Here is a 22825-nt window from a genome sequence, read left to right as displayed (position 1 = left end):
GGGCGTGTGCGTGTCGTTGCCGCAGCCTGTGTGTATGTGTGTGAGATCGGAAAATGTAATTCCCCAATATAGCTCTGAGGGAGTTCATGCAAAGTACTTAAAGTCAAAGAAGTGCCTTTATAATTTAGCGTTTTCCTGTCATTACTTTCTGCAATATTAGTTTAGACCTTAAACAGTCGAAAAGACAAGGTACCTTTGAAAAAAAAAAAACTTAAAGAAGTGCAAGTAATGAAAATTTATAATTAGCTAAGGAATTACATAAAATAATATCTCCCAAGTTCCATGGACTAGCATTTGGATTAACAACTCCTCGAATTTAAAACAATAGCAGCGAAATATACGCTGCGTTGGACATGAAATGCGCCAAAAAAATGCTGCAGCCAAGTACGAAGTTTACCTTCACCCGATGTGTGTGACATGCAGGCATACGAAAAATCGATACTGGAATCCACAGCTGAAGCATCAGCAGTTGCAGTGAGGTCCGCCCGGGCCCTCTAACCTAGCCATTGAAGCTACGCAAGACTGCTGACCAAAGAGAAGGTCGACTAAGCCCGGTAACCTGTATTAGTAGCCGTATCTGAATTGAGTTTGACATAACCGAAGGCCGACATGGTGGATGCAAAGCCACAGCCACCCCCAGCGGGAATGGTGCCGGGAACGCCTCCGGCTGGCTTCGCCGGCGAGCGATCGAAAATTAAATTGTTCATGGAACGGACACCCAGCATCGGGGCTCTCAAGTCCAAGTTCCTCACAGTGCTGGGAAACAGCAATGAGCTCCTCAACGGAATATCAAATAAGGTAAGCGAACTGGGGCAGGCAGCGTGAGTCACGTGGGTTATAGTATTATTTTGAACGTTTTTAGAAAATATGAAGCAACTATTAGCTGCTTGAACTTCCCTCAAAAGGAAAGCTAATATGGTAGAAAATAATGTTTAACCCTCAGCATAAATCTATATTTATTTAATCTCTAGTAACTTATGACATAAACCATAAACCTGACATAAAAGATGCAACTTTATGGACCATTAGCCAGCCAAAGAATAAAAATGCAGTTATCCCTGACCTGACCTATTGGCAATCGTTCACGTGCAGAGAGTACATCTCTAGGCCTGAGCTGTGATAGCCTTGGTAATGAACGGGACAAGAGGTGATTCGAATGGGGGTGTCGGTCTGCGAGATTGTGTGTGGGTACTGTCTATGCTGCAAAAGCAACTGACACTTTGATAGTTTTGTTGTGCTGTTTGTTCTTGTTGTTTCCGCTTTGCCGCTGCACTCGTTTGACCTTCACTTTGAGGCCGCAATCTGCTTTCGGGAGTGGGGGGGGCGACTCAGTGGGCTGGAACTGGGTGGCGTATTCTCAGCTGTTTTCTTTGTACTTGACTTTCTCTCACTCTGAGCGCATCGTCCTTGATTAAAATTAGTTATATATACACCAAATTGAAAGGAAAGGGAATCGAGTGTAAGACTGAGTTTGTTTAGCCTTGTTTGGTAACGATTTTGGCAAGAATACCAATGAAGGCAATAAAAGGGCAAGAAAACTCATAATATAATTAAAAATGGATAGATCTTTAGATTAAAGAGGTAATTCTTTGGAACACTTATCTTAATCATAGAGTACTTACATTTACTACTTAGCCAAACTTTCAAAAATCCACATAAACAGAAACACGTTTAGTCTTTCCCACAGAACCCAATGATTGATTTCTTGATTAAATGTATTTCCTACTTCATATACTTACAGTTGACCCTGAGCAGTAGCAGCAGTGACTCTGATTATTGCGACGACGACGAGGATATTCCCAAGTGTGAGTCTCCATAGAATACGTTTTAATAAATCTTAATGGACTAGATTAAATAATTTTTCAGTTGACGAGAGCATTGATTACACTAAAATCGACTTTGAAGGACGTCGTGTTAAGGCTCGACGGGCTCACGAAGAAATTATATCAGGACGATATCGCCAGCCTAACTTAGCACCAAGTAAGTGGTCAATTTTGAGACATTAAATCCATCTAATGACCTTTTCTCAAATGTATATTTTTAATCCTATTCTAAGGACCTCGTCTGGAACCATCTCGTGGTCGCAACCATGCGAACAGCAAACAAGGTGGCCCGGCCCGCTCCAGTTCTGGATCCTCGAGCAGCTCTGGCAGCAGTACTGACGAAAGTAGCTCCTTGTCCTTACCAGATCATCTGGCGGCTCGTTCCCATGACGTGAGCAGCACCACGCGCTCCGACTCCTTGGAGTCACGGCATTCCGGCGGATACGAACGTGCTCGGGCTATTGCCGGAGCAAGGCGCAGCGAACTGGACATGCAAAAGGACATGCAGCGCATTGGAGAGCTTGGCGAGCCAGCTCCACCCCACATCGATGTCCAGCCACCCACAGAGGGCGGTGGTCAGTTTGGATCGACGCCGGGACGTCAGCAGTGGGGTGGCGGAGGGGCAGGCGGCAGCAATTCCATGCGTGTGCCGCCGCGCAGCCGCACTTCCAACAGCAGCACGCTGACAAGCCTTCGTGATGAGCCGGACCAGATGCTGGCCAGCCCCAGCATGGAGTCCACTGATTGGCGGCACTTCATCCGCTCCGAGTCACAGAACTCGGTGCCGTCGTGGGCGTCCTCCATTAGCCTGGACTGTCGGGCGGGCGAAGAGCCCGTAAAGGAGTTCATGAAGCATTTCACCGCTCTGCTCTTTGGCGGACCAACCGGCGTCATCAACCTGGAACTAAAGTCGGAGTTTGGGGTGCTGCTGCGCCTGGAGATCGGCCGGCTGTGGTTCACCCGTTTTCTTACAGAACAGCGACACAAATCCAAGAGGCTGGACTCTGTCACTTTTGGTGGCCTGGCCCAGTACTTCGCCCTGGCACTGTTTGAGTGCGGCGAATGCGAAGACTATGGACCTGCGGGGGTGTTGATGAACCTCTGCTTCCTCTTTTACCATGAGATCGAGGTCCCTGGCTGCGATCCCTACCGAGAGTACCTATTCATCTCGCTGCGGCAGCAACCCATCTGGCAGCAGTCGCGATTCTGGAACGCCATCTTCCTGGAGAGTCTGCAGGCGGAGCGGGAGCACCGCATAAGTGGTCAGCTAAGGCGCCAGCAGCGACGGCAACAGAGGCAGCAGCAAAAGCAGGCCTCCGGAGTAGGCGCAGGAGGAGGAGGCTCAGTCACGGATAAATCGCTACGCAAACAGGGAGGCGACTCGTCGTCTAGTTCCTCGCACCAAGCGGTACAATCGGCGGCTCCGACGGGCACCGGCTCCGCATCCGCAAACCGGAGACAGAGCAAGAATAGTTTAGGTCAGCCTCAGACTGGCAAGGAGTTGGAGGACATCGCATTTCGACAGCTAGGGTGAGAGGATAGAATTTTCATTGAAATCTTAAATATTTAAATTTATTAAATTATTATTTATACAAATTTCAGGGCCTTAACATGCAACATGCATTCGCTGGGCACTTCCCAAGATATATGCCTCGACTTTCTTAAAAAACACATCGTGGCACTTAACCTGTCCAAAGGTAATGGAAGTCTTTCAATTTCTTAACAGCTTTAATTTCATTTGAATTTCTTTCAGATAAAGCCAAACTCATTCGAGACAATATATATCGCATGTACCACGAGACACAACTTTGGGGCGCCCGACACGGCTGAGGTGAAACTCAAGGACCTAAATCATTGTGCCATTATCCTAAAAGTTTTACCTATTTCACAGCAACATCAAAATTGCAGTACCTAACGAAAAAGAGTTTCAATCTTCGTCTCAACTAAAGCTAAACTTTCGTCTTAAGTCAGCAGACAAACTCCAAACTAATCCTAACTAAACGTAGTAGATCAAAAAATTTTTATCTGAAATCCGAAGTTTTTACTCGCGTTGTTAAAATCGTAAAAATATTCTATAAAGTATTTGGTATTCTTGTAACTGGGCTAATTTTCAGGTGTACATACAGATATTTTGTACAAAGACGAAAATGTCTTTCCATAACCTTGGACAGTAAATAAATCTATTTACGTCCACTCCAGCATCATATTAAATATGAATATTCCATTTAAGTATTACCAAAATATAATTTCTTCATTCGGCTTTGAACCAATGCCACTTGCAAGAATGCCAATGCTTCAAAAGGTACCATAAAATCTTAAACAATACTGAGATGTACATGGGTGTATATGTATCTGTAAATTGTGATAATTATATTTTGTGATTACTTTATATAGACCTAAATATTTATGTGTACTGACATTAAAAATGAAAGTAACTAAAATATCGCAGTTTCGAATCGTTACAAATCAATACGAATAAATACGCAACATTCTATTTATAGTGTAAGGTATAATATTTCACAATCGTTTAATAAATTTGGATTAATAAATATTAAACTATGAACCCTTTTCCTAAACGGCTTTCTTTAATATTAAAAAATTTTCATAAGCACTAAGCAGAAAAAAAATTCTTTGATAAAAAAATATTTTTTTAAATATTATTTTGTCACATCGTGCTTAAGATCATATTTCCGACATACGGAGAGTATGGGATCATATTTACAATAGGAGATGTAGGAAAAAATTTAAGACAACTTATGCGTAATATTTGGGAATCACTCACTCAGTGCCTCATTATATTTAAGAAAAATTTTCATAACTCTGATAAATCTTTTTAATTTTATACCTTGCCGATCTTAGATCCTAAAGTTTTGATGCAGATTTAAGCCAATATGTTTCCTGATTAGTAAATGGTAATCCTTTTCCAAATGCGATTAAAAACAACTGAAATATGTGCTAGGAAGCATCTCAAAAGTAACCATTTTGGCCATCCTGTTCTTAGCTTGGTCAACAAGCTTTTCTGGCGGGATTTTTTTCAGGAAAATATCCATAACGACCAAAAATGTTATTCCCCGATTTTTATGATATTTTAATGCAGAATAAAGCCTTTTAGTGCACTGATTCGTAAATAGAAGTTCTTTCCTTTTTGCGATAGGAAATGCTGGCCAATATGGCCTAAAAAATGCCTCAATAGGCTGAATTTTAGCCTCCCTGTCTGAGGTAGGTCAATTAGGCTCTATACGTATCTTTTAGACTTGATATTTTAATGCGAATTCAAAGCGAATGAAGACACGATTCGTTAAAGGTATTGCCTTCTCATAGCCGATAAGAAGTGGCTAAGAGATTGATTCAAATGTGCCCCGAAGATACTTTGCCAATAAAATCACAGTTTATACTTAAAATCAGTTTTATTTACTTATTCTACGATGTATCTGAACCATGCAATGCTGAATGTGAAGCCGTTGGCCAAGACTCAAAACAACCATCGTAATAGATAACTTATAATTTTATTGCCTAAATTGGTTTCCAATGGTTTCAAAATTTTGAAATGCCGTGCTACCAGAAGTTGCCACCTTCATTCCTCCTTCGGTCCTTTTGACAGAGTTATCTTCCTTGGATTCCTGACTTGCACTGGCTTCTATTGGGATTAAACTGAAGGACATTGCTTGCTCAACATGTCCCGTCGATTTCACACCATTTTGGTTAGGACATGGCACAGAAGCATTGACATCGCTCAACTAAGAGTCATTAGAAGCCACCTGGGAAAGATAACAATAAGCACGGATGAGTGGGTCAGGAACCGCACCTACTTACTCGGGAATAGCAAAGGGGAGAAATATGGAGAAATAACTTCACAAGCAGATCCACGGATGTGACCCTAGCAACAGCATTTCGGTGGGGTGTTGTAACAGTGGGCTTTGCAAGGGGCACACCACACACAAGGTGCGTTCTCCTTGTCCACGAGGTAGCGCTTGGGGCAGAAGCCTTGGGAGGAACGGAAATCAAGTATCAAATCGGGCTGATCTTCCCTCATTATTATGGAACTGCTGTGACCTGCACAGCCACGTACGTGCTCTCTGAACCCAACTTACTGCTCTTTAATTGAACGAAGAAAGGAATCTGGACGAAGGGCTGGGAGAGGACGGGTAGGCACCTTCCCGGATCGGATCGGACAACTCACATGGATAAGTGGCTGGTGTGTTTTAGTAGTTCAACACATGGGGATCGGGGATTCCGTCCTCGGACAAGGGCGGGCAGCACATGCCTCGGACAAGGGAGAACGGAATGGGCGACGGAGCACCGCAGGGCAGACTGTGCAGGCCACAGCAGGGCACGTTATTACAGGTTCCGCAGCAGGCAGGAGCACAGCAAGGTTGGCAAGGCATCTTGAAATTTTATTTTTGAATTTAGAAATTTAGAATTTGGAATTTAGAATTTGGAGAGCCGAAACGATTGGTCCGAGAGCTGGGAATAGAATGAGGATAGCTCGTCCGGCTCGGGCCTCGTTAAGTTAAACGTCAGATTCCGTTTGATTGAAATCTCAAGGCCAATTGTATGAATTTTATATTCAGTCACTAGATTATAAAATTCAAATTAATAAAATAAGGAAATAACTACCGTAAGTTAATAGCAATAACCTGTGACAGCCCACCAATGAGACCCCAAATGGCAACCGACGAAGTATCTTATAAACAATGGCGGATTTACAGGTGGGCAAAGGCGCGCTTGCCCACTGGGCCCCCCCGACGAAAGGCTTTCAGGGCCCCTCGCGCTGAAAGTTACACCTTCGATTTCTTTTCCACAAATCTGCATCAAAATCTGGGAACAAAATTTTTTTAAGATTTTTTGCCAAATTTTCTGGGCTGTCCCCTTCAAAATGTGCAGAATGCATGGGGAGCCCCATATGACCCACTGCGAAGGCCATATCTTAGGAAATATTCATCCGATTCTTGAACGGAATACCTTAAACGATTTGTGGATCGATTCTCCATAAATCTGCATCAAAATCTGGGAACAAAATATTTTTAAGATTTTTTGTCAAATTTTCTGGGCTGTCCCCTTCAAAATGTGCAGAATGCATGGGGAGCCCCATATGACCCACGGCGAAGGCCATATCTTAGGAAATATTCATCCGATTCTTGAACAGAATACCTTAAACGATTTGTGGATCGATTCTCCATAAATCTGCATCAAAATCTGGAAACAAAATATTTTTAAGATTATTTGTCAAATTTTCTGGGCTGTCCCCTCCAAAATGTGCAGAATGCATTGGGAGCCCCATATGACCCACTGCAAAGGCCATATCTTAGGAAATATTCATCCGATTCTTGAAAGGAATACCTTAAACGATTTGTGGATCGATTCTCCATAAATCTGCATCAAAATCTGGAAACAAAATATTTTTAAGATTTTTTGTCAAATTTTCTGGGCTGTCCCCTTCAAAATGTGCAAAATGCATGGGGAGCCCCATATGACCCACTGCGAAGGCCATATCTTAGGAAATATTCATCCGATTCTTGAACGGAATACCTTAAACGATTTGTGGATCGATTCTCCATAAATCTGCATCAAAATCTGGGAACAAAATATTTTTAAGATTTTTTGTCAAATTTTCTGGGCTGTCCCTTTCAAAATGTGCAGAATGCATGGGGAGCCCCATATGACCCACGGCGAAGGCCATATCTTAGGAAATATTCATCCGATTCTTGAACAGAATACCTTAAACGATTTGTGGATCGATTCTCCATAAATCTGCATCAAAATCTGGAAACAAAATATTTTTAAGATTATTTGTCAAATTTTCTGGGCTGTCCCCTCCAAAATGTGCAGAATGCATTGGGAGCCCCATATGACCCACTGCAAAGGCCATATCTTAGGAAATATTCATCCGATTCTTGAAAGGAATACCTTAAACGATTTGTGGATCGATTCTCCATAAATCTGCATCAAAATCTGGAAACAAAATATTTTTAAGATTTTTTGTCAAATTTTCTGGGCTGTCCCCTTCAAAATGTGCAAAATGCATGGGGAGCCCCATATGACCCACTGCGAAGGCCATATCTTAGGAAATATTCATCCGATTCTTGAACGGAATACCTTAAACGATTTGTGGATCGATTCTCCATAAATCTGCATCAAAATCTGGGAACAAAATATTTTTAAGATTTGTTGTCAAATTTTCTGGGCTGTCCCCTTCAAAATGTGCAGAATGCATGGGGAGCCCCATATGACCCACGGCGAAGGCCATATCTTAGGAAATATTCATCCGATTCTTGAACAGAATACCTTAAACGATTTGTGGATCGATTCTCCATAAATCTGCATCAAAATCTGGAAACAAAATATTTTTAAGATTATTTGTCAAATTTTCTGGGCTGTCCCCTCCAAAATGTGCAGAATGCATTGGGAGCCCCATATGACCCACTGCAAAGGCCATATCTTAGGAAATATTCATCCGATTCTTGAAAGGAATACCTTAAACGATTTGTGGATCGATTCTCCATAAATCTGCATCAAAATCTGGAAACAAAATATTTTTAAGATTTTTTGTCAAATTTTCTGGGCTGTCCCCTTCAAAATGTGCAAAATGCATGGGGAGCCCCATATGACCCACTGCGAAGGCCATATCTTAGGAAATATTCATCCGATTCTTGAACGGAATACCTTAAACGATTTGTGGATCGATTCTCCATAAATCTGCATCAAAATCTGGGAACAAAATATTTTTAAGATTTGTTGTCAAATTTTCTGGGCTGTCCCCTTCAAAATGTGCAGAATGCATGGGGAGCCCCATATGACCCACGGCGAAGGCCATATCTTAGGAAATATTCATCCGATTCTTGAACAGAATACCTTAAACGATTTGTGGATCGATTCTCCATAAATCTTCATCAAAATCTGGAAACAAAATATTTTTAAGATTTGTTGTCAAATTTTCTGGGCTGTACCCTTCAAAATACCCTTCAATGTACCCTGAAAAAATTTTGCCCACGGGGCCTTTTTCCTTAAATCCGCCACTGCTTATAAATATTAACTTTAGACGGGATCTTGATGTGAAATTGGTTTTGGGGATATTTTCTTCATTTCCGAAAATAAAATTCATTGGAAGGGTGGTTTTATTAATCAAACATTTAATCAAACAATCCATTCAAGAATCTACCTTTTTCTTGTATAAAATTAATATTTTTTTTTTAGACTTAAAAATAATTTAAGAAAACACAAAAATTTTAAAGAAGTTTTCCATAATTTATTTTCCAAAAACTTTTCCAGATATATATAAACAATTCCATGCCAAGCTGCTTTGATATTTCTAAATATTTCCAGGATTCCTCCAGTTAACACCTTCACCACTTCGTTGTTCTTCGAAGAATCTTCGTATCTTCTTAGATTCGCTGAATTGAACTGCCTCCAATTTGGGTTAAACTGCAGGACAATTGTATGCTCCAAGTGCCACATCCATATCACAGTACCTCAGCAAGGACATGGCACGTAAGCACAGACACCGATCGACTACCCGTTCCATTTAGAAGCCACCTATGGAAGAGAACCATGAGTCATGGGGTCTTCAACTGGCTTCCCAGACAAGTTCGGAACAACTTACATGGATAAGTGACGGGTGTGTTGTAGTAGTTCCACACACGGGGATCGGGAATGCCGCCCTCGGGCAACGGAGGGCAGCACATGCCTGGCGCAGGGGAGCACGGAATGGGAGAAGGAGCACCGCAGGGCGGACTGTGCGGGCCACAGCAGGGCACGTTATTACAGGGGTAACAGCAGGCAGGACCACAGCAAGGTTGGCAGCAAGGCATTTTGAAATTTTATTTTGAATTTTGAAATTTAGAATTTAGAATTTAGAGAGCCGAAACGATTGGTCCGAGAGTTGGGAATAGAATGAGGATAGCTCGTCCGGTCCGGTTCTCGTTAAGTTGAAACGTCAGATTCGTTTTCAATGGGATCCCAAGGCCTACCAAGTAAGGGACGGAAAGCCATGTTGACGAGGCTTAGAACATGGTGGCCAACTACTTACATTTGAGATACTTTAAAGGCCAAATTTTAGTTATTTTGTATCAGATTTATAAAAGGATTACCATTAATTGGGGAAATCCTTGGCTTCAATCTCCCTTAAAATATCATTTTAAGGTTTCATTGAGTTTATGGCGTACACGTATTCTTCTCGAAGATCAAATATTAGGAAGGTATACCACTCACCAATCGGATAAAAATTATCGGTACTAAAGCTATATCCCTGGAATAAAAGGACAAAGAGGGAACCTCGATGGCCAAATTAAAATAAGGTGACGAAAGTCAAAGCCAAAAAGTCAAAAACATAAAAGAATACTATACATAAACTAGGCCTTAAATTGCATTCAATCTGGACGAAAATATAAAGAAAATTGAAAAAGAAACATTGAAAATTTTCACAAATCTTGTCATATTTTCATGTATGTAAGTATCATGACGCTAATCGAAACTGAAAAAGTTATCTCCTCTTTTTATTTTCAAATCTAGTGATCCGATAAAATGCATACAGTTGGCCATGAATTTCGGATCAAACCGAATCTGAGGTTTCATCTGAACAAGGCACGAACGTTACGAGCTATCCTCATTCTATTCCCAACTCTCGGACCAATCGTTTCGGCTCTCTAAATTCTAAATTCTAAATTTCTAAATTCAAAAATAAAATTTCAAAATGCCTTGCTGCCAACCCTGCTGTGGTCCTGCCTGCTGTTACCCCTGTAATAACGTGCCCTGCTGTGGCCCGCACAGTCCGCCCTGCGGTGCTCCTTCTCCCATTCCGTGCTCCCCTGCGCCAGGCATGTGCTGCCCTCCGTTGCCCGAGGGCGGCATTCCCGATCCCCGTGTGTGGAACTACTACAACACACCCGTCACTTATCCATGTAAGTTGTTCCGAACTTGTCTGGGAAGCCAGTTGAAGACCCCATGACTCATGGTTCTCTTCCACAGGTGGCTTCTAAATGGATCAGGCAGTCCATCGGTGTCTGTGCTTCCGTGCCATGTCCTTGTTGAGATAGTGTGATACGGATGTGGCACTTGGAGCATACAATTGTCCTGCAGTTTAAGCCAGCGAATCTAAAAAGATACGAATATTCTTTCCTGAGAATCTTTACTGGGATTTGACAACGAAGTGGTGAAGGTGTTAACTGGAGGAATCCTGGAAATATTTGAAAATATCAAAGCAGCTTGGCATGGAATTGTTTAAATATATCTGGAAAAGTTTTTGGCAAATAAATTATGGAAAACTTCTTTAAATTTTTTGTGTTTTCTTGAATTATTTTTAAATCTAGAAAAAAAATATTAATTTTATACAAGAAAAAGGTAGGTTCTTGAATGGATTGTTTGATTAAATGTTTGATTAATAAATGAATTTTATTTTCGGAAATGAAGAAAATATCCCCAAAACCAATTTCCAACCAAAACCAACCAAAACCAAAACCATGAAGATCCCGTCTAAAGTTAATATTTATATGATACTTCATCGGTGGCTATTTGGGGTGTCATTGGTGGGCTGTCACATCGCTATCGCTATTAACTTACGGTAGTTATTTCCTTATTTTATTAATTTGAATTTTATAATCTAGTGACTGAATATAAAATTCATACAGTTGGCCTTGAGATTTCAATCAAACGGAATCTGACGTTTAACTTAACGAGGCCCGAGCCGGACGAGCTATCCTCATTCTATTCCCAACTCTCGGACCAATCGTTTCGGCTCTCCAAATTCTAAATTCCAAATTCTAAATTTATAAATTCTAAAATAACATTTAAAGATGCCTTGCCAACCTTGCTGTGCTCCTGCCTGCTGCGGAACCTGTAATAACGTGCCCTGCTGTGGCCTGCACAGTCTGCCCTGCGGTGCTCCGTCTCCCATTCCGTGCTCCTCCGCGCCAGGCGTGTGCTGTCCGCCGTTGTCCGAGGGCGGGATCCCCGAATCCCATGTGTTGAACTACTAAAACACACCAGCCACTTATCCATGTGAGTTGTCCGATCCGATCCGGGAAGGTGCCTACCCGTCCTCTCCCAGCCCTTCGTCCAGATTCCTTTCTTCGTTCAATTAAAGAGCAGTAAGTTGGGTTCAGAGAGCACGTACGTGGCTGTGCAGGTCACAGCAGTTCCATAATAATGAGGGAAGATCAGCCCGATTTGATACTTGATTTCCGTTCCTCCCAAGGCTTCTGCCCTAAGCGCTACCTCGTGGACAAGGAGAACGCACCTTGCGTGTGGTGTGCCCCTTGCAAGGCACACTGTTACAACACCCCACCGAAATGCTGTTGCTAGGGTCACATCCGTAGATCTGCTTGTGAAGTTATATTTCCATATTTCTCCCCTTTGCAATTCCCGAGTAAGTAGGTGTGGTTCCTGACCCACTCATCCGTGCTTATTGTTATCTTTCCCAGGTGGCTTCTAATGACTCTTAGTTGAGCGATGTCAATGCTTCTGTGCCATGTCCTAACCAAAATGGTGTGAAATCGACGGGACATGTTGAGCAAGCAATGACCTTTAACTTAAGCCCAATAGAAGCAAGCGCAAGTCAGGAAATCCAAGGAAGATTTCTCTGTCAAAAGGACTGAAGGAGGAATGAAGGTGGCAACTTCTGGTAGCACGGCATTTCAAAATTTTAAAACCATTGGAAACCAATTTAGGCAATAAAATTATAAGTTATCTATTACGATGGTTGTTTTGAGTCTTGCCCATCTTCACATTCAGCATTGCATGGTTTTTGCTTTTATATGGATGCATGTCCATGGAGACACATAAACGAAGTCTGCATATTCGAATCCTGTGCATCTTTGGGGTTTTCCCTTATATGGCACACAAAGATGCCTATATCTTCCCCAATTCTCATCCTATTCACAAGCGGAGTACCTTAAACGATTTCTAGATCGAATCCCCACCATGCTGCATCGAAATCCTGCGACAAATTATTTTTAAGATTTTTTGACCATTTTTCGTGATGGGTTTTTTTGATGATTTTTTTTAAACCCCTTGAAAATGGGGTTTACGCTGTAGGCCACCTATCTTCTCCAATCCCAGCCCGAAGAGTTTATGCAAAGATTCAAGTCGACTGTTTGTATCGACAGTCGAAAAGTGTATAAAATCCACAAAAAGTAGTTTTTCGTTTATTTATTCAATTACTAAAGCAACAGAAAAGAAATAATTGGCTCATATTTATGTTACTTGCTAGTGTTATTCAAAAAAGTTTACAATTATTGATTATAAATATATTATATTTATTTCCATATTTCTTTCAATCATTGATATTTAGCTTTTCCGTAGTTTTCTGCTGAAACAGTTGCACTAAATTAAAGGCTCTCAATATTTTTCCAGATAGAAAAATAATAATCATAGGACTTTTTATTAAATAAACTTGCAGGATGTTCCCGTTTTGTATAAGATTAACATTTAAAATTTATTTATTTAGTTCTTTGTACAAATTGAACGATCCTAGGAAATGTGGAGAACACAAGGAATTTCGGGTGTGTTGTAAAATTAATTAATACAAACTAAATTCAACTGACAGAAACTAATGATCGTAATTACAAGGCTGTTTAATCAAATAAGATAAATATTAAAAATAACAACTTATGGCATTAGACAAGCCAAAAGCTATAACAACAGTTGCAGGTGGACGATTTAAACTTTGATTTCATGATTTTGTTAAACTTTACTCGTTCGTGTTGGGCCAGAATTTCGGATTCAATTGACACTCGGATAATTCCTCTCATATAAATATATACAATACTCTTGAAAACCTAAAGATACTAGCTCCATATACTCTCTTTATATGCAAATACGTGTATTTTTCTCGCGGCTATGTAAATGGTAGTTGGTCTGCGATGAGGCTGCCATATCCTCGTCTAGCATATGGCTAGTGTTTGTGGTGGCGATCACAAAGATTCCGACACGATCTCCAGGCATTTAATCCACGACAACCTGGAAGGTCACCGAGCCCATGCGATCGCGAGCGCTGCCGCTGTAGATGACGTTCTTGGCCCAAGCTCGGCACTCGATGTCCAGCATTTGACCCTTGGGCGGGGCGATAAACTGCACGGCGACCAAAGGACTCAGGTAGCCTGGCTGGTTCAGGAACGGGTAGTAGTAGTTGGGGAATCCCTGGGTGGGGAAGTATTTGATGTTCGCGAAGTTCTCCTTGTCCTTGCCCAAGTGTCCATTGCAGCTCACCCAGACTTGTTTGCGCTGAAAATTTTAAATTAAATAATTGGAAAGCTGTTAAGGAGGGTTAAAGATATCTTACCTCTTCGGGTTTCGTGGCGTTGATGTAGTTCTTCAGATCATCGGGCATGTCCTTTTGTGCTTCCTCGTACACCTGAGGCTCCCAACCATAGATCTTGTTCAGCTTGAGGAATATGCAGGGCTGGTTGGACTTGTAGCCATAGCTATTGGCCTTGGAGCAATCACCGAAAGTATCGATGTTCACGACGCACACATCGCTGGGATCGTTCTTTTGGCCAAAATTGCAGTGCTTCATGTCGCGGCCCTCAGTGTGGTTGTAGTCTAGTAAGAAATTATAATTAAGATGATTTTTTATTTCAAGAATAGAGAATGACTAGCTTACCCCGAAGGAAGTCATCAATCAACTCGATCCAGTAGTTGCTCTCGGCTGGCTTCTTGCTGTCGAACTCAATGACAGAGCCACGTTCAGTCTGCTCGCTGAGGGGACGGAATCCCAAGCCTGGATTGGTGCCTATCAGCGAGTCATGAAGCTTCCACTTGGGCTCAGTATCGCTGATGGTGGACAACAGTCCTTGCATGCAGATGGTGAACAGAGCCGCCAGGATGATGTAGAAAATGGTGTAGAACAACAAGAGCTGACCTGATAAAGGATTAAAGAAGGAAAAACTTAATAAAAATATTTATCGCCCTGCTACGATGTGATTCTTTCGAAAACTGGATAATGGGGCACCTAAGAATGGGGCCAGGGCTTATGCAATCCAAATGGACATGCAGATAATCGACCGCTTACGCCGACTGCAGTAAGTAATACAAAAAAACAACAAACAGAGTAAACAATCGGACCGGACCGGCATTTGTCTGTATTTCAATGTCATTACCATTGACGACTCAGCTAGAATCGGACGGATATGGACGCCTTGTGGGGTATCGACTGTTTGTCACTTTCGCTGCGGTCACTGGACACCGAGCATCGGTGCCGGACCCGGACCCGGACTTGACCAAGCCCCACAGTAATTGCATAAGTAAGCGACCACACCGACAAACCGAATTTGACAGCACACCCTAGAAACTGGAAAAGCAAACGAATTAACGACTGGCCATCGGAGCTCAAATTCCCAAACAAATTAATCGTATGAATGAATATCGAATACAATGGGCGCCACAATCCAGGGTACAGTAGGCCACAAAGGCAGCAAGAGGAAGTCGATCGACACTAGATTCTATTGATCTGTTAGATCATCTAGGGAAATCATTTATTTTAATCTAATTAGAAGAGTAACTGGGCCTTTGGGAAATGGAATTAAAACTTAGATAACTTTCTGGAAAGTTAGTTTCCTTTCAACTTTACTATTCCATCAATCAAACTGAAAATTCATGTCCATCAATAAAATATGTAGGCTCCGTCGAATCTATCAGCGAAAATCGATGACCATTGCAGTTGGCTGATAAAGGCCTTTCATATTTAAGTTTTCAATTGCGCATGAAACTTTGAAAGCCGGCCCGGGCGGCTTGTTGCTAAGTAAAAATGGAAAATAATTGTGCTCAAGTACAAGGAAATAAGTTTGGCAATGACCACAGCGCCAGGGACAGACATAGACACAGGCAGTGTGACGCCAGCCGCCAGCCAGGCTGACAGTTGTCCGTCCATGGTACCACCACCAACCACCTAGTCGCCCAATTACCACCACCACCACCAATCCGAGTCGTCATCCGCCTCGGCAAGGTGGGACAGGGCGGCAGACTATGGTGGCCTGTGGCGCGCTGGTAACCAATATCCGATGTATAATGAATTCTGCCCTACATGCTTACGATTACATGACGGCAGAGTCCCTAAACATTCTTATGTCTTCGCCGAGTGAGGCATTACACCAGTAGACTCTCTCTCTCATGAGTTTCTCAGTTGCTCCATTAATGCCTTGCCTCCTGAAATCGATAAGTCTACTCCACTCCAACGACTTGTGGACAGAAACTTGCAATTGACGATTACTGACATGTCCCTCACAGTGAGTGAGTAGTAAACAGACTTGAATCATGAATATATTCATCGCATTTGTTTGCATTTGTTGTGGGACAGATGGCATATAGATGACCGACCCATGGGGGTATTGCATTAGTCGCACTTGTTATTCATAAATTATTTCATAGAACATTTATGGTAGAAACTTCAAAAAAATGTGTTGAATATTGTGAGTATTTTTGAATGCCAAGTGATATTCATATTTTGACACATTTATGGGCGTTTTGCCTTGAAATATAAATAAGAAAAAATAAACTTGAAATAGACATGAGCGTCTGCCAGACATAGAGGTCAGCTACCCAGAAAAGATGAGAAATGAGAGAAATCTTTGGCAAGAAAGAACATTGCCAAGTCGAGAGTGCAGTCGAGAGGGCTCTGCTTGTGCCTCAGAGTTACTTAATACTTATATAAAAGTCAAATAAGATGTCGACGGGATGTGTATCAAGTTTATGCATAACAGTAACCGCTACTCAAGGCGGAAACTTATTTTATGTGGCATACCATACCCCCACCCATACCAGGCCCGGTCAATTGTGCAACCAGTTCCAGGGTGGTGCAACTGACCAAGTTTGAATAATAACACTTGACATTCGTGAAGGCAGGGAGGGAAGGCAGAGCAGTTTCCTTGGCTTATCCTTATCCCTTAGCCTTGCCTGTGCGTGGGACTGCTGGTGCGGTAAACAAACTTTAAGGGCCCGTGACCCATATAGAAAGGAACTGGCCGCTCCCATTCCACCTAGAGAGGCCCAACCCCCTGAAACTGTGGTAATGCTAGAAGCTTTGCATGACCAACGATTGATAGACCTGCTCCATGTGGCGCTTGTCGTCATCCAAGCGGGCCCACCAAGGCCAACCCAGTTAATAATTTAGTTACGTGCTGGACGCACATATGGCCAAGATTCAGGACACTTTTTCGCGGCTTCCGTGGCCACCAAAAACGCTAGTAATAGCTCCCGTCCTCTGCAAGGGGCTTCTTTAACACTTCTGGCTACAAATCGTGTAGTTGTGGGAAATCTGATAAGGACTTGCACATGTGCAGCAGGAACTCATTTGTTTAATGAACGGACAGGGAGCTTAATGCTGTTTTGATTAGAGCTCTTAAAAAAATAGATTAAAAATATGTATTTATATCAAAAAAGGATATTAGTTCTAAACCCAAGGGGTTCTACTAATGGAAATATTAATAGAAAACGTAAAGAAGAAGGCTTGATGATTTTATATAAATTCTTTTCCAGGATAAGCAACAACTATGACGCCATTAAGGAAAAGAAAATGAGAATAAGTATGCAACTTGTTGGACTCTGTCATCATTATATCCTCCCCCCAGATTCAGATCCAGTGGGTCACGTCACTGCCCCAACCTCCGTTCCCAATAAGCCATCCCGAATGAGAACGTCGTCCGTCTCTGTGGCGCCGTTTTTGTTTGTTGGGGCACGCCGCACCCTTTGTCAATGCGTCACCATCCCAGACACCACACACATCCCAGACATCCCACACACACCAACACCTACACTTGTATAGCCAGGATCCTTCTCTTTCCGTTTGGTGTATGCTTAGAGCCTATAGCATACTTTGCGGCATTTTAAGTGAATTAATTTCATGTGCTAACGGGAGATGGAGATGCCGTAGCCCTACCCCCAGTAAACATTAAAAACGTTTACTTTGCTGATTATTTTTGGACAAAATAGGTAAGCAATGGAATATACCTTTATATAGACTCTCCCAAAATATGCAAGATAGTTCAATATTTTGGGAAGGGCTTTTCTAGGAATCTTTATAGGCAACTTTTCTTTCCTATAAAAATATAGGCAGCTTACTATAGCTCACATATTTCACAGTTTGGATGGTCTAACTTAGTTCTAAATTAGCTCTAAATCTCTTAAAATATTTAAACTTTGCCAGAGTATTTCTGCCTTAAACCTTGACAGAATCAAAGCAAATTAATGCAACTTTAGGCGACTTAATTAAGTTGTGTGCATTTTATCACCGACTTTCTCAGTATCGTGACAATTAGTTAGCAGCACGTCAATATGTATATGTACATATAGTGGGGGGAGTGGCAGAGGCGATTAATGAGAAATGAGATGTAACCGGCAGAATGCGGTTCTAACCAGTTTCTGGTTGATTTACGTACTGGCTAGGCGGCCCAGTGCTTTCATTGCCGGTTTTGCTGTTTCCGATGTCATTGCGGTTGCACTGATACGATCGGAAAACAGAATTAACTTTATCAAGCCCCCAAAGTTCAAACTGCTTTTAGACATACATGATATTTAGCTATAGAGCTGTATTCCAGCGATCTAATTTTCTTTTACTCGTTTGTATGTAAATTCGAGGTAGAAAACACAAATGTGTAACAAAGAAAAAGTATTTCCAAAACAGAAATTAACAAAAACCCGCTGAACCGGTTCGACTAGAAGGTTCATCGCCGCGTAAAAAATATATAACAACAACAATCGACACAAAATTAAACAAGTTCTCATTGCGTTAATTAATGGAAATCAAATTATGATCAACCATGCAATGTTTTTGGACGGATTAAGGTTAGTCAATTACTTCATAAAATATACTAGGTACATAGGTTCAGAGCTTAATTTGATTTTTTTTCCTTTAAAAAATGATTGTAGATAATCGATTTGGCTTGACAGTTTTCCCTTGAGTTACAGTCCTCGCAGAACTGCACCCACGAGCAGGATTTAATGATACACATTAGAGCCAGCAGGGTCAGCAGGACATTTGTAGCTATATTCTCCATATACTACCTCATAAAGCTAAAATATATACATGTCCATAAACGTGTAGCAGGTGTGTCAGCAGAGAGTCAAGTTCTTTGGTCTAGAAATTAGCATAGAAACCTATTAGAGCCACCAATCGTAAGTTTCGTATTAATTTGGCAAACAAATTACACACCAATTTGAGCCTTTCGATAAATCCCCATCGAACTTGGCCAAGTTAATTAAAATAAACACTTGACGTCAAGGGGTCTTTTCAGTTTTCAGCGCGTTGTATTTACTTTTGATTCCCCCGATAAGGGGCTTCAAACATCTACGCTCCACATACTCAGAGGTATGTATGAGAGTTCTACAAAAACAATTCAGATTTCTAGTATTTCAGCAATGCACTTTACGATCGACAGCTCCCCAGAAATATCGGAGCGTGAAAAGGCGTTCTCTTACTCTCCGATTCAAAGCCTTGAAATTGTTTACAGAACATATTAAAGAAGGCAAATAGCAAATATTATAGGCGATAAAAAGTACTCTCCTCATTTTGCAACGGACGTGTTTCCGTGTCCATTTTCAAAAAGCAATACTTTTCATTATCGTCGAATTATTCGAAATATGTACATGTGTATGCTTTGCTATGTGTGTTCGAAAATGAAATCGGTAAGAAAATTGAAAAAAAAAAGCAATTAAACACAAAAATAAACCAAGGGGTGAGATGATGAGCCAAGCGAAACCATCAACCGACCGAAATAATTAGGAATATTTAATGCTCTAACTTTTTATGGGCATTTTTAAAATATACTTGGAAAGCTTGGAAATATTTTAATAATGCCAATAAAAAGAAGCATTCATCATCGCCTATCTTGACAAGTATTTATCTGCGGTTTTCGACGTTGACTAAACATTTAAGTTCCAAAAGCAGCATCCACTTCCTCGCGCCTCCCACAAAATGACTCGCCAAATCAACTGATAAGAGGTATTTACAAACGGAGATACCCCTCTCCCATGGGGATTTCATAACCAAATGACCGACATGTGTGCATTTTAAACCCAACAAACAATGGCATTTGGTTTCTATGTACAGAGGGAGTACAAAGAGTATATGGTTTTACGTAATCCTTGGAAGCACTTTTTTTGGAAAGATTTATTGAAAGATTATAAACAGCCAAGTCTTAGGGGAGATTTCAGACCCATAGACTTAATTTTTCTCACTTTAACTATCAGGGAATTGTACTTTTTTCTACTTACTCCAATTCTTTCCAGTTCTACCGAAGAAAGTTCCATCCTGGGGACTATAGATCATTTCCCCAAAGGTTTGCTTTTTGGCTGGCTGGGGGAATTCGAATTCACCTTTGCCGCCTTTTCCGTTGTTCTTCGACATTTTGACGTTCTCCGTTTGCACTGGTTTACGGTTAGCTTTTTTAAGAATTTGCTTATTTCGAAAATTTGTTGGCTTTTATTTTCCACGGATGATGACGTGGACGGTGTGAAGGCTACCAGAAACTGATTTATGTATATGTATCTACTTTACGATGAGGAATATAGTATGATTCAGCAGTCCGGGCAATATTCTCTTTTATTTTATTTTTTGCACACGCAGCGGCAGCACTCTTCAATGTGTTTTGAAAAATGTTTAATTACGCAACTGGGTTTTGGGCAGATAAATGACAGATATTTGAAAGCGGGCTAGAAAAGGTTTTTGGACCGCGGTGGAAAACCTTAGCACAATCACACACAGACACACCGCAGGTAGATACGGGAAGTCGTTGGGGAGCTCTCGAGTGGCTATTCGAACTGCGAGCTGCGGACTGCAAGATGCGTACTGCGTGTTGCGCGCTCACCGACCCACGATTCACAAATGATCACGTCAAAAACAACGCCGTACTAAGAGGCCCCCGGTCTTCGACACTCAACACGCACACAGACAAGCACCTCGCTCCCGCTCCCAGTGGGGCTTTTCCTTTCTCGCACACCCTCGTCCAACAAAAGCTCCAAGATAAGAGTGCGGTTGCACCCGAAGAAAAAAGGGGTGTCATCTCATGTCACTTGACCGTGAATAATTTTTTGTAATATTACGAATATGAAACATACTTTAAAAGGGTGAATAAAAAATAAGAGCTACAAGATACATAAATAGAGGTACAATTTAAAGATACTAGAGATTCAATAGATAGTAGCAAGTATCTTTGTGGATGAGGTCTTGTAACAGGCTGTTTTCAAAACCGGTTTCCAACACTAGAAAACATTGTTTTATTTAGTTGTACTTATCATATGAGTGTCAAGATCATACCGCCTTCATCTCTCAAATCTTATACATAAAATCAACTATTTGTTGCATTTTTTCCAGTGTACCGTCGACAGCTGTTGAACGTTTTTGACACTTTGCCAAGCAACACGGGAAAAGGCCAAAGCAAAAGCTTCATGACCAGGGGAGTCTTAGGTGGTAGTGGGGGCACTTGTATACATATACATATGTATGTGTATGTGTGGTTTGGTTTTCCTTACCTGGCACTCTCTACCGCTCTGAGTATATTTGTACCTCTCGCGCTTATTGCCATGGTAAAAGCGGCTACGCAAATAGAATAAATGATTGAGTGCAGACAGCGGCCAGACGAAACAACACGTTCCAGGGCAGCTAAATGGTAACATTTGAAAATGGCTAACCCAAGTTGGCTCACAGATGGGGCTATCCGATCTCAGTACCCGCGGGGCATTGGGATGCGCCCCTGGCTCCTGTTGGCTCATAAATATTAAAATAAAAAGCACAAAGAAAAGTACACTCATACTAACGCGGGGGAATCATCTATGGCTCTCTCTCACTCCGCCGCTCTGACATGCGCCGAGAGTTGAGTTCATGGGGTTCGTACAGCTCCCACTTTCATTCTCAGTGCCGCTCCACACTGCCACCCTGAACCCCACAGCTCTCATTATGCTTCCCAATGGTTGCTTTGTTTGGTTTTTCGTGCTCATGCTCACTGAAATTTGTGGATCGTTTTTGGAAAATTCCACATGAAATACGGGACATGCTTTCCCCTAACTAAAGTGGTTGTCTCTAACCGCATAATGCTTAACCTACACAAGTATAATTAAAACTTGTTTATATTTTATTACAAATTATCTTATGATGATAAAACAATATTATACTCTTATTAAAATAAATGTTTTTGTTTGAAAAAATTAAATTATTTATATAAAATTATATGGAACTAAGTTATAGTTTTTTCAAGTGAACCTTTATATGGTACGATGTTTAAAATGATTAATTCCCATAAACGAGCATTTCCTCCCACATTCAGCTTATCTCCCTCCACAACTTCAAGAACTCCATGCCAATTTTCCGATTCTTTCTGTAGATTTTTATTACATGGAGGCTGGGATTCAGGGATATGGTCCAACATTTGCATCACTTGCAATCATCATAAGTTGATTAAATTACACTTGACAGCTACTGACTGCCTTATGTGGATATCTTCATTGTAAAAAAGTCTTCAATTATCTTCACTTCACTTCAATAGCACAAAGGTCTGAAAAAAATAAATAATTATTATGATGTAGTGTCAAAATGTGAAAAGTACTCTCTATCAAAGAGGCTGCCTTGTTCAGTTCAAAGCACTGATTTATTTGAACTCCAAATTAAGAAAATCTAATTACACAATCTACAATGAGTATCTTCAAACTGGTATATCTGGTCAGAACTGATTCCAGAGATTTTAGATTTATCCAGTTCAGAGTGCTTCCTTATTGGCTATATGTTTTGATTTTCCACTTAGCAACGGATTTCAAGTATTGTTTTTTATATTTAAAGCACAGTGTTTATATTTGGATTATATCCACAAGATACAAATTGAAAGGAAGCAAGAGTTATTTAATAAATATTTCGATATTTAAAAAGCTTCATCTTACCGTTTTTTAATAGATGTTAAATGGAATCCAAAATATATTTTACTAAGGTATATTAATATACATTCATTGCCTTCCCTTTTGGAAAATGCAACCACTGTGCTACACTGCATCCGTAGTTTGTCATTCAGCTAATTAGCTCTTAATTAGAC

General features: G+C 41.2%; 3 protein-coding genes and 2 long non-coding RNA genes across 9 annotated transcripts in view; 2 read left to right on the top strand and 3 right to left on the bottom strand.

Annotated features, from left to right (window-relative positions):
• The first annotated feature begins 388 nt into the window (after positions 1–388).
• Positions 389–4379, top strand: LOC108125216 (uncharacterized protein KIAA0513). Its single transcript, XM_017241337.3, has 7 exons — positions 389–798; positions 1742–1805; positions 1867–1980; positions 2057–3353; positions 3426–3520; positions 3577–3654; positions 3715–4379. Exons 1-6 carry the CDS (start codon positions 610–612, stop codon positions 3651–3653), a joined length of 1836 nt encoding a protein of 611 aa, XP_017096826.2. The 5' UTR covers positions 389–609; the 3' UTR covers position 3654; positions 3715–4379.
• Positions 4380–5310: 931 nt separating this feature from the next.
• LOC108124953 (uncharacterized) lies at positions 5311–6324 on the bottom strand. Its single transcript, XR_011441987.1, has 3 exons — positions 6166–6324; positions 5637–5807; positions 5311–5581 (listed from the first exon to the last, which is right to left on the bottom strand). It is a non-coding gene; the product is annotated as an uncharacterized lncRNA (long non-coding RNA).
• Positions 6325–9047: 2723 nt separating this feature from the next.
• LOC108124961 (uncharacterized) lies at positions 9048–10181 on the bottom strand. The gene is made up of 4 exons (XR_011442182.1): positions 10167–10181; positions 9850–10094; positions 9424–9786; positions 9048–9356 (listed from the first exon to the last, which is right to left on the bottom strand). It is a non-coding gene; the product is annotated as an uncharacterized lncRNA (long non-coding RNA).
• Positions 10182–10249: 68 nt separating this feature from the next.
• The window catches only part of LOC108124991 (male-specific sperm protein Mst84Dd-like), a 31256-nt gene continuing 18680 nt past the window's right edge, over positions 10250–22825 (top strand). The window contains exons 1-7 of one of the 5 annotated variants that reach the window (XR_011442177.1): positions 10250–10264; positions 10332–10720; positions 10788–11159; positions 11229–11379; positions 11447–11654; positions 12013–12183; positions 12239–12510. Coding sequence is in view for 1 of the 5 variants with exons in the window: in XM_017240958.3 (XP_017096447.1) it covers positions 10513–10720; positions 10788–10798 (219 nt within the window). In the remaining 4 variants the exon portion in view is untranslated. Of the gene's footprint in view, positions 10269–10331; positions 10721–10787; positions 11160–11228; positions 11380–11446; positions 11655–12012; positions 12184–12238; positions 12511–19418; positions 19434–22825 lie in introns of those variants that run through there. The other 4 variants (XR_011442178.1, XR_011442181.1, XM_017240958.3 and 1 more) reach the window with 4 other exon arrangements.
• On the bottom strand, positions 12951–20636 carry nrv1 (nervana 1). Its single transcript, XM_017243778.3, has 4 exons — positions 20022–20636; positions 14419–14676; positions 14098–14357; positions 12951–14039 (listed from the first exon to the last, which is right to left on the bottom strand). The coding sequence occupies exons 1-4, from the start codon at positions 20152–20154 to the stop codon at positions 13761–13763; spliced, it is 930 nt and encodes a 309-aa protein (XP_017099267.2). The 5' UTR covers positions 20155–20636; the 3' UTR covers positions 12951–13760.

This window comes from Drosophila bipectinata, chromosome 2L (genome assembly GCF_030179905.1).
Source record: "Drosophila bipectinata strain 14024-0381.07 chromosome 2L, DbipHiC1v2, whole genome shotgun sequence".
Taxonomy (NCBI): Eukaryota; Metazoa; Arthropoda; class Insecta; order Diptera; family Drosophilidae; genus Drosophila; species Drosophila bipectinata.
Note: the sequence above shows the minus strand (reverse complement) of the source record. Positions and strands in the feature narration are given on the sequence as shown.

What these genes read in the sequence shown, in the direction of transcription:
- LOC108125216 (XM_017241337.3), top strand. Translation starts at nt 610, where the DNA reads ATGGTGGATGCAAAGCCACAGCCACCCCCAGCGGGAATGGTGCCGGGA. An exon ending in CCAGCCTAACTTAGCACCAA is followed by an intron (nt 1,981 to 2,056) that starts GTAAGTGGTCAA and finishes TCCTATTCTAAG; the next exon opens with GACCTCGTCTGGAACCATCT. An exon ending in GGCACTTAACCTGTCCAAAG is followed by an intron (nt 3,521 to 3,576) that starts GTAATGGAAGTC and finishes AATTTCTTTCAG; the next exon opens with ATAAAGCCAAACTCATTCGA.
- nrv1 (XM_017243778.3), bottom strand. Translation starts at nt 20,154, where the DNA reads ATGTCGAAGAACAACGGAAAAGGCGGCAAAGGTGAATTCGAATTCCCC. An exon ending in TAGAACTGGAAAGAATTGGA is followed by an intron (nt 14,677 to 20,021) that starts GTAAGTAGAAAA and finishes ATCCTTTATCAG; the next exon opens with GTCAGCTCTTGTTGTTCTAC. An exon ending in GATTGATGACTTCCTTCGGG is followed by an intron (nt 14,358 to 14,418) that starts GTAAGCTAGTCA and finishes ATTTCTTACTAG; the next exon opens with ACTACAACCACACTGAGGGC.